Below are 10,337 nucleotides of genomic sequence, written 5' to 3'. Positions count from 1 at the left end.
TGGAGGCCTCCGAGCAGGGCCTGGGCCGACCAGAACGGGCAGTGCAGGAAGGGCCGCCAAGCGTGCAGAAGGAACAGCGTGTGTGCCAGCCCCACAGGGCCCGTCCAGGGTGGCACAGCCGACGTGACTCCAGGCGTTGTGGGGGCTGGTGGTGAGCCGAGAAGAGGTGCCGGGGCACACCCGCGTGGTGGGGGCTGTAGGGGAGGAGGCCGGGTCACCACCCCTTCGGCCGGCTGGGGACCCCACGGCCATGTCAGGCGGGCCCCTTCCTGGTGCCACCCAGAGGGACGACGTGGGCAGCCACCACGCTGGGACTCAGGAGTCGGCGTAGCCAGCAACCCACGCACCCCGAGGCAGGGGGCACAGCGGGCGGGGGCAGGGATGGGACGCCGGGGCGCACTCAGATGACCCTGCCACCCACCAGCACTGGGACCTCAGCCCCAGACGTGGGCGGCCGCACGCTGACGGGGGGCCCTGTCCTCGCAGGTCTGGAGGACAGCTCCTCGGTGCCCCCACGGCTCCACAGGGCGAAGGACCCCCCACAGCCAGATGAGGCTCACGGGCAGCCCCCCGTTCTGAGGAACTGCCCAGGGCACAGGGCCACGGCCTGGCTATAGGGCGAGTGTGGCCTGGAGTCTCTGCGAGGGGAGACCCCAGCCCACCCCTTCCCCGGGGGAGATGACCTCGTCCTGCAGAGGGGGCAGGGGTCCTGCTGAACGTGGGCTAAGCTGCCGCTTCACGTCCCAGAGCCCAGCCCCGACAGAGGCCCACACTCCCGTGAGGCAGACCCCAGCCCAGAGCTGGGTGGGCATGGAGACGTGGGCCTCTTTCCCCACCCACCCCCGGGGGCGCCTGGAGACTGGGAGGGGCCCCAGACCCCCTCTGCCGGCTGGGAGGACGCAGGACTCCAAGACCCCACCCTCTCTGCAGCTCCAGACAACAGGGGCCGGTGCTCCACATGGGGGGCCGGCCACTTCTCCACCTTTGATGGCCACACATACGACTTCTCGGGGACCTGCAACTACGTCTTTGCGGCCGTCTGCAAGGATGCCCCATCCACCTTCAGCGTCCAGCTACGGCGAGGGCCTGGTGGGAACATGTCCCGGATCATCGTGGAGCTGGGGGCCTCTGTAGTCACCGTGCAGGACGCAGTCATCACCGTCAAGGATGTGGGGTAGGCCGAGAGCTGGGAGGGGCCGCTGGGGGCCCGGGCTCGGCGCTGACCACAGTTGCCTTGCAGGGTGGTCAGCCTGCCCCACACCAGCAACGGGCTCCAGATCACACCCTTCGGACAGAGCGTGCGCCTGCTGGCCAAGCAGCTGGAGATGGAGCTGGTGGTCATGTGGGGTCCTGGTGCCCATCTCATGGTGAGGGCGTCAGCAGGGGTTGGGGGCCGGGCGGGGAGCCTGGGCTTTCAAGAGGCTTGAGGACAAGCCAATGAGAACGGGGGTCCCCAGTGAGAAGCCAGCAGGCCTGGGTCCTGCCCTGTGATGGGGCTCTGCGCCCCTGGAGCGGGTGTGAGTAGCTCCTGGGGGGGCCCCGGGGCCCTGTGCCCCTCCCTGCCCACCCAACAGCAGTGCCCACCCCTGCAGGTACTGGTGGAGAGGAAGTACATGGGCAAGATGTGCGGGCTGTGTGGGAACTTTGACGGCGAGAAGACCAACGAGTTTCTGAGCGAGGACGGTAGGTGAGGGCTGGTGCCCCCCATGTGGCCCGGCAACCGGGGTGCTGACCCCACCCTGCCCCCTCAGGCCAACTGCTGGAGCCCCACAAGTATGCCGCCCTCCAGAAGCTGGACGACCCCAACGAGATCTGCGCCTACGAGGCCATCCCCAGCCCCCGGCTCCTGCAGGCAGAGCACGTGTGTGAGGCGGCGGGGCTGGGCTCCCAGGGTCGGAGGTGGGGGTCCTATCGCCAGGGTGGGGCCGGCCCACGGGGTCTTACTGGGACCCAGGCCAGCAACACCCCAGCCTTGCAGGGCACGTGTGTGGTGGGGGACATGCCTTGGCCCCCGTGACCCTGCGTGGCCCTGTACCCAGGCCCAGGCCTGCCTGCGGCTGCTGACCCTGGTGGCGCCCGAGTGCACCGTGCCCCAGGAGCCCTTCCAGCTGAGCTGCCAGGCGGACATGGCCGCATGCGCGGAGCCCGGCCGGCCCAACTGCAGCTGCGCCACGCTGTCCGAGTACTCACGCCAGTGCAGCGTGGCCGGCCAGCCCGTCAGCAGCTGGCGGGGCCCCGACCTCTGCTGTGAGTCCCGGGGAGCGAGGAGAGAGGACCAGGGCGGGTGGAGGGGTGGTCAGGCCGGGGGCCGCAGGCCCCTCTCACAGGGCAGCTCGACCTGCAGCTGTGGGCCAGTGCCCGGCCAACCAGGTGTACTGGGAGTGCGGCGAGACCTGCGTGCGGACCTGCTCCAACCCGCGGCACAGCTGCTCCAGCTTCTGCACCTTCGGCTGCTTCTGCCCAGAAGGTGAGGGCATCACCCTCCCAGGACGCCCTAGCAGAGCAGAGCCGGGCCTCCGCCCCCCCACCCCAGGGTGGGAGCCGGGACCCGCGGCTCCAGACGCTCCACTGGGACTTGCCGCAGCGAAGGCTCTCCCTGCCCTGTGCACGCGCCGGTCCCCTCCTGCAGGGAGCAGGGCGGTGGCGGGCAGGGCCTGCCGCCCATGGGGCAGCACCCAGGGAAGGGGGAGAGCCGAGAGCAGGGCTCTCCCAGGCCCCCACAGGCGGGGGAGGGGCCCCCCAGCCGCAGCCCCAGGAAGCCCCTCTCCTGCAGGGACGGTTCTGGACGACATCTCGAAAAACCACAGCTGTGTTCCCGAGCCGCAGTGCCCCTGCATGCTCAGTGGGGTGGTCTACGCCCCCGGGGAGGTCACAACAGCCGCCTGCCAGACCTGGTGAGTGCCGGGCCGTGGGAAAGGGCGTGCAGGCCAGCGGGGGGACGCGGGGGGACGCTGGGTCACGCCTGTCACCCCCAGCCGGTGCTCGGGGGGCCACTGGGAGTGTGAGGAGCGGCCCTGCCCGCGGCGCTGCGCCCTGGAGGGCGGCTCCTTCGTCACCACGTTCGACGCCAGGCCCTACCGCTTCCATGGCACCTGCACCTACGTCCTTGTCCAGGTAGGACACACCTCCGCCAGGGGCCCCGCCACAGGCGGGGGGACACCGTGAGTGCCCTGGGGCCTGACCCGAGCCACCCTCCCCCAGAGCCCCCAGCTCCCTGGCGGCGGCTCGCTCATGGCTGCGTTCGACAAGTCTGGGTATTCACACTCGGAGACCTCCCTGGTTGCTGTCATCTACAAGTCCAGCCAGGTGAGGCCACCCCACCTGTGCCCACCCGGGGCCCCAGGCAGACGCACCCCAGCTCCCGCTTCACCCTGCCTGGCCCACACGAGGTGGGGGTTTCCCCTGCTCCCGGCCCCCTGTAACTCCGGCCTCCTTCCCCCAGGACAAAATCGTGATTTCTCAGGATGAGGTGGTCACCAACAACGGCGACACCAAATGGCTGCCGTACAAGACTCGTATGTCCCCAGCCCTACCTAGCACCCGGGGCCTCACCGAGCTGAGTCCCAAAGCAGGCCACTCGCTAAGGCTCCTGTCCCCTCAGGAAACATCACGGTCTTCAGGCAGACATCCACCCACCTTCAGATGGTCACCACCTTCGGGCTGGAGCTCGTGATCCAGCTCTGGCCCGTGTTCCAGCTGTACATCACCGTCGGGCCCCAGTTCAGAGGCCAGACCAGAGGTGAGTCCCACCCCAGTCTGCCCAGGGCTGGCCCAGATGCCCCTCCCTGCCCGGCCTGACCACCCCAGAGGAGGAGTGCCCCGCAGAGCCTGGCGCTGACCCGGCCCGTGCAGCACCACAGCTGGCCCTCCCAGTGTGGTTAGGGGAGGAGAGGGCCTCAGGGAGCACAGGGCAGGACCGGAGCAGCACAGGCCACCCACCCTCACCACTGGCCCAGGGCTCTGCGGCAACTTCAACGGGGACACGACGGACGATTTCACCACGAGCATGGGCATCGCCGAGGGCACTGCCTCGCTCTTTGTGGACTCCTGGCGGGCGGGGAACTGCCCCGCTGCGCTGGAGCGAGAGACCGACCCCTGCTCCATGAGCCAGCTCAACAGTGAGTGCTGCCCAGGAGGGGTGGGGTGGGCGGGAGACCGCAGCGGGCAGCTCATCCACGCCGGCCTGCCCCCCCAGAGGTGTGTGCGGAGACCCACTGCGCGGTGCTGGTGCAGAAGGGCACGGTGTTCGAGAACTGCCATGCCACCGTGGACCCCAAGCCCTTCTACAAGGTGGGTGGGGGCGCGGGCATGGAAGGGCCTCAGGGGAGACTCTCGGGGTTCGAGCGGACGCTCATGGCCACTGTCTGCCCGCAGAGGTGCGTGTACCAGGCTTGCAACTACGAGGAGACATTCCCGCACATCTGCGCCGCCCTCGGCGACTACGCGCTCGCGTGCGCCTCCCGGGGCGTCCTGCTGCAGGGCTGGAGGAACAGCGTGGACAACTGCAGTGCGTGGGGGGCGGGGCCTTGTGGTGGGCGGGGCTTGTGGCGGCGGGCACAGTGGGGCTGGCGGAGTCTGCGGGGCTGGCGGGTGGGCGAGGCCTATGGGGGCGGACACAGCGGGTGGGCGGGGCCTGCGGGGCAGATACAGAGGGCGCCTCCCCAGGATCTGACTCCTGTCCCCCGGGCCCCCGTAGGCATTCCCTGCACAGGCAACCAGACGTTCAGCTACAACAGCCAGGCCTGTGACCACACGTGCCTGTCGCTGACGGACCGCGAGGCCGAGTGCCACCCCAGCGCTGTGCCAGTGGACGGCTGCAACTGCCCTGAGGGCACCTACCTGAACCACAAGAGCGAGTGTGTGCGCAAGGCCCAGTGCCCCTGCCTCCTGGACAGCCACGGGTTCATCCTGGCCGACCAGTCCACCATGGTCAACGGGGTCGTCTGGTGAGCAAGGGCTCCGGAGGGCAGCTGCCCAGCCTGCAGCCCTGCCAAGGCAGTGCTCACCCGGCCTCTCTCCCACAGCCACTGCGTCAACGGGCGGCTGAGCTGTCGGGCGCGGCCTCAGATGCTTCTGGGTACGTGGCTGTGGCCAAGGCTGGTGGAGCTGGGCTGGCTGCCTCGGCTCCTCTGTGCCCACCTCACCCCGGGCCCCTTGTCTCTGCAGCGACCTGCTCCGCGCCGAAGACCTTCCAGTCCTGCAGTCAGTCCTCGGAGGACAAGTTTGGGGCAGCCTGCGCCCCCACCTGTCAGATGCTGGCCACTGGCACCCCCTGCGTAAGGCTGGGGGGAACGAGGGGCAAGGGCGCTCCTTGGTAGAGCAGACCCCACTGCCTAAGGAAGCCAGGGATGCCCTGGGGTGGATGTGCCCACAGTGGACGTCCCACAGCTTCTTGGTCCATGAGAGGATTCCCACAGGCCCTTCAGGGACGGCAGGCCATGCTCCATCCCACCCATCCCATGATGAGTGACCAACAGCCTGGCCGCCGAGCGTGCTCCTCTGTGGGCTCCCTGAGGACTGAGGGCCCTGGTACTTGGGAAGGGGCCAGAGCAGCCCAGCTGTGACGCCCCTAGGGGCGGGCTGGGGCAGCTTTGATAAGAGAAAGGCCCAGAGCAGGGTGCACGCAGGGAGGGGTCTGGGAAGAACGCAGTGGGGGGTCTCAGAAGGGCCCAGGGCTGTAGCAGCAGCAAGCGGGGCCACCCTCCACGGGCCACTGACCCTCCTCCCACAGGTGCCCACGAAGTGTGAGCCCGGCTGTGTCTGTGCCAAGGGGCTCTACGAGAACGCCAGCGGGCAGTGCGTGCCCCCCGAGGAGTGCCCATGCGAGTTTGCGGGCATCTCCTACCCCCGGGGCGCTGAGCTCCACACTGACTGCAAGAGCTGGTGAGCTGCAGCCCCACCCGCAGACCCTGGGGGCCCAACTGTCCTCAAGTGCTTGGGGCGGGCAGGAGCCCCCCCCCCGAAAGGGTCAAGGGTCCTGTGGGGCGCATGTGCCCAGGTCGTCCCTCGAACTCCAGGACACCCTGCTCCTCCCACAGCACCTGCTCGAACGGGACGTGGTCCTGCCAGCAGAGCGCCCACTGCCCGTCCACCTGCAGCCTCTATGGGGAGGGCCACGTGGTCACCTTTGACGGGCAGCGCTTCGTGTTCGACGGCAACTGCGAGTACATCCTGGTCACGGTGAGTGTGCGCCAGGCCACAGGGTCAACGTGGGGCTGGGGCCCACGGGGCCGGCTCCTCAACACCCCGTCCCCACAGGACGGCTGCAATGCCAGTGACTCGCAGCCCACCTTCAAGATCCTGACAGAGAACGTCATGTGTGCGAAGTCAGGCGCCACCTGCTCGCGGGCCATAAAGATCCTCCTGGGGGTGAGCAAGCGGGTGGCCTCCCCAACTGCCCCGGAGCCCCAAAGCCTAGCCACTCAGGATCCTTGCCGCCCTCTGCCCCTGACCTCCACGTCCACACCATGCCAGCAGTGTCCCCCAGAACTGGACAACAGTGCAGCGGGGAGGGGTCTCCCCCTAGCCTGATCCTTAGCCCTCAGCAGATTCCAGGGTGCCCTGGGACCTTCTCCCAAGAAGGCTCTAGACAGCAAGCCCCCAGGCCAGGAGAGCTCGGGCCGGGAGGGGGAGCCCCACAGCACTAAGCTGCTGCCCAGGGCCAGGCAGCCGGTGACAGCTGCGCCCCCCCAGGGCCTGTCCATCGTGCTGGCAGACGCCAACTACACGGTGAGCGGGGAGGACCCTGGCGTGCACTTCCGGGTCAAGGCTGGCTCCCTGCACCTGGTGCTGGACGTCACCATCGGCAGCGCGTACAACCTGACTCTCACCTGGAACAAGCACATGGCCGTCTTCATCAAGGTCGCCCGCGCCTCCCAGGTACCGCTGCCCGCCCTGCGGCCCGGGGTCGTGGGGAGCCCGGCCCGCCGGCACCTGACACCAGCCCCCGCAGGATCCCCTCTGCGGCCTGTGTGGCAACTACAATGGGAATATGAAGGACGACTTCCAGACACGCAGCAAGTACTTGGCGTCCAGCGAGCTGGAGTTCGTGAACTCCTGGAAGGAGAGCCCGCTGTGCGGCGACACCACCTTCGCGCTGGACCCTTGTAGCCTCAACGCCTTCCGCCGCTCCTGGGCCGAGCGCAAGTGCAGCATCATCAACAGCCAGACCTTCGCCGCCTGCCACGGCCAGGTGGGCCGGGCCGGGTCCCGCCCCCCCCGCCAGGCCCCGCCCCCCCGCCGGGCCCCGCCCCCGCCCCACCCCATCCCCACCCCCCGCCAAGTGGGCCCCGCCCCCGCCCCACCCCACCCCCCGCCAAGTGGGCCCCGCCCCCGCCCCTCCCCGCCCCCTGCCAAGTGGGCCCCGCCCCTTCCCGCCCCGCCCCGCCCCGCCCCGCCAGCGAAGGCCAGGTGGGCCCTGCCCCGCCCCAACTTGCCCCACCGTGCCCTGCCCCGCCCCGCCAGCGCCAGGCGGTCGAGGTGGGTCAGCGGGGCAAGCCCAGCCCTCGCCTGACCCTGAGAGGTGCCCACAGGTCTACCGCCTGCCCTACTACGAGGCCTGCGTGCAGGACACGTGTGCGTGCGACACTGGGGGGGACTGCGAGTGCCTATGTGACGCTGTGGCCGCCTACGCCAAGGCCTGCGTGGACAAGGGCGTGTGTGTGGACTGGCGGTCCCCCGACTTCTGCCGTAAGTCCTGCTCCCACCCTCCAGCCTCTGCGGGGCCGTGGCTGAGCTGCCAGGCTGCTGGCGCTTCTCCAGGATGGGCAGCAGGCCATGCCCAGGGAGGCCTTGCGGAGGGACCCTGAACCCTGAGGGACCCTGAGCCGGGGGGTGGGGGTGGGGGGATGCTGAGCCCTGAGGGACCCTGAGCCCGGGGTTGGGGGTACGCTGAGCCCGGGGGGGACCCTGAGCCTGAGGGACCCTGAGCCCGGGGTGGGGGAACCCTGAGCCCGGGGGGGACCCTGAGCCCGGGGGGGGACCCTGAGCCCAGGGGATGCTGAGCCCGGGGGACCCTGAGCCCTGAGGGACCCTGAGCCCAGGGTCGGGGGGACCCTGAGCCCGGGGGACCCTGAGCCCTGAGGGACCCTGAGCCCGGGGTGGGGGAACCCTGAGCCCGGGGGGGGGCCCTGAGCCCGGGGGACCCTGAGCCCAGGGGACCCTGAGCCCTGAGGGACCCTGAGCCCAGGGTTGGGGGGACCGTGAGCCCGGGGGACCCTGAGCCCGGCTCTGACACTGATGGAGCCCCTCCCCCCAGCCGTGTACTGTGACTTCTACAACACGCACATGCAGCTGGGCAGCGAGTTCCAGTACACCCAGCAGGCCAACTGCACATGGCACTACCAGCCGTGCCTCTGCCCCGCGTGGCCACAGAGCGTCCCGGACAACATCGAAGGTCGGGGCGTGGGAGAGACGGGAGGAGGGCAGCCTGCAGCATCAGGACCACTGACAGGCGGGACGGGGAGCCGAATGGCGGGGAGCCTGACAGGCCTTCCGGGAGGGCCGAGGCCAGGGGAAGAGGGGCTTCCGGCTCAGGCACTGAGGTCTGGTCATTCTGTGTGCTCCTCTCAGGCTGCTACAACTGCTCCCAGGATGAGTACTTCGATCACGACAAGGGGACGTGCGTGCCATGCAGTAAGCCCAGCCCACTGCCCGCAAGCCCCCACCCCTCACAGAGCTCCCGGCGAGCCCCTGTGCCCCCTGCTGCTCCCTGGGACACAGCCAGACACACAGGGAAAAGGGTCAGCCCTTGCCTCCCTGCACCAAACATCCACTCTCCCAGCCTCTGGTCGCAGGGCATACCCAGGCCTGCTGAGGAGTGTGGGTGCAGGGCAGGGACCTCCTCTGGGTTCAGCAACAGGCAGCTGGGGGGTACTGACCATCAGCTGCAGTGACCCTGGGGCAGCATCCGGCCGGCCGCACCAGTTCCCGCCAGGCCCATCCATGCCGACGTGGGGGGTGCGGGAAGGATGGGGAGCAGGGGTCCCAACACTTCCGCGGCAGCTCCAACCCCCGGGTTCCTGACTCAGGCCCTAGGGACACAGCCGAAGGCTTTGCAGGGCCTCCCTGGGTGGGGAGTGGGGGGGCAGGGGGCAGCGCTCCTGACTGGCTCCCCTCTTGCAGGGCTGCTGCCCACCACGCCGGCTCCAACAGGTGATTGCACACACACGAGGGGTTGCGGTGATGCAGGCTCTTCCCCGGGCTCTCCCGGCTCTACTCCGTGGGACGGCCCAGGCGGCTGGCCTGTGTCTGTCCTCCGGGGCAGCAGCCGGGCATGCAGGTGTGGGGGGCAGGTGCACCTGGGCCGGCTCTGGGGGAAGGAGTCAGACGGAAGGGCAGGCAGGCCCCGACGCCCGGCCACTGAGCACCGCGGGGCCTCCTCCCCAGCCCAGGGGGCTCAGGGGCCCAGCAGGGAAGAGAGTTCCTCCCCAAGGGCATGCGGGGGCAGCTGCTGACCCCACAACAGCAGCACGCGTGTCCCCCACAGGCTCGCCTGCCACAGAAACCACGCCGGCCACGGCCAGCACCACACTGACCCCCAGCACTGGGCTCGGCTCCCCAACGACACCCACGGCCCCCACGCAGATGCCTAGCCTCTCAGCCACAGCCTCTTCATCCACACAGGCAGGGACAGCCCCAACCACCCGGACACAACCAGCGGTCTCCTCGGAGGGTAAGGCCCAGGCAGGGGCCCGGCGGTGGGCAAGGAAGCACCCAGGGGCGTGTGGGTGGGGCTGAAGGGGACACCAGGCACCGTCCCTGCAGGGTCACCTCAGAGCACCTCTGCTGTCACCACCCGGGCCACATCCGCACTGGCCCCCACGGCCACTCAGAGGTCCACAGCCACAGGCCCTCCCGTGACCTGGGCCACCACGTGGCCCACGGGGCCCTCCTTCAGCACCGCCACGCAGTCCACAGCTCGGGCCACGGCGCACACGACAGCAGCCTCGCCAAGCCTGGCAACGCCAGGGACCTCCACAGAGCACCCCACAAGTAAGCATGCCACCACAGCCTGTCCCTGCAGAGGGGCCTCCACGGGGCAGCCCCAGCACCCAGCCTGAGCCTCTGGGCCACAGGGAAGAGAGTGGCCTTGGGCGGCCCCTGTGACCATGGGCCTCAGGTGGGGGCAGCCCGCCCAGCTCATTACGCTCCTCTCCGCACATCTCCCAGACCACTGGACCCAAGCAGCCTTCCCCCACGGCCACCTTCACCGAGGGATCCACAGGCCTCGGTGCCACAGATCCAAAAGGCCCCTGAGCCAACCACAGGCCCCAGCTTGGGGGCAGGGCCACCAACTTCCCATTTCCCTGAGAGCAAGGGGGAAGAGGAAGCACTTG

The 10,337-nt window shown here is 69.5% G+C and overlaps 1 protein-coding gene across 1 annotated transcript; it reads left to right on the top strand.

The window, feature by feature from the left end:
* The first annotated feature begins 404 nt into the window (after positions 1–404).
* On the top strand, positions 405–9,677 carry LOC138082808 (mucin-6). Its single transcript, XM_068976187.1, has 27 exons — positions 405–486; positions 931–1,174; positions 1,241–1,367; positions 1,593–1,683; positions 1,752–1,861; positions 2,040–2,247; positions 2,345–2,467; positions 2,774–2,894; positions 2,976–3,114; positions 3,202–3,306; positions 3,443–3,515; positions 3,602–3,739; positions 3,957–4,118; positions 4,196–4,290; positions 4,375–4,507; positions 4,697–4,946; positions 5,025–5,077; positions 5,167–5,276; positions 5,732–5,883; positions 6,039–6,180; positions 6,259–6,369; positions 6,694–6,879; positions 6,953–7,192; positions 7,533–7,689; positions 8,258–8,395; positions 8,572–8,658; positions 9,625–9,677. The coding sequence occupies exons 1-27, from the start codon at positions 405–407 to the stop codon at positions 9,675–9,677; spliced, it is 3,630 nt and encodes a 1,209-aa protein (XP_068832288.1).
* Positions 9,678–10,337: the final 660 nt, after the last annotated feature.

This window comes from Capricornis sumatraensis, chromosome 8, assembly GCF_032405125.1.
Source record: "Capricornis sumatraensis isolate serow.1 chromosome 8, serow.2, whole genome shotgun sequence".
Lineage (NCBI taxonomy): Eukaryota > Metazoa > Chordata > Mammalia > Artiodactyla > Bovidae > Capricornis > Capricornis sumatraensis.
Note: the sequence above shows the minus strand (reverse complement) of the source record. Positions and strands in the feature narration are given on the sequence as shown.

Bases quoted from the DNA above. Each gene is read 5' to 3' on its own strand.
- LOC138082808 (XM_068976187.1), top strand. From the start codon at position 405: ATGACCCTGCCACCCACCAGCACTGGGACCTCAGCCCCAGACGTGGGC. The intron at 2,468-2,773 runs GTGAGGGCATCA...CCTCTCCTGCAG, and splicing joins CGGCTGCTTCTGCCCAGAAG to GGACGGTTCTGGACGACATC. The intron at 4,947-5,024 runs GTGAGCAAGGGC...TCTCTCCCACAG, and splicing joins ATGGTCAACGGGGTCGTCTG to CCACTGCGTCAACGGGCGGC.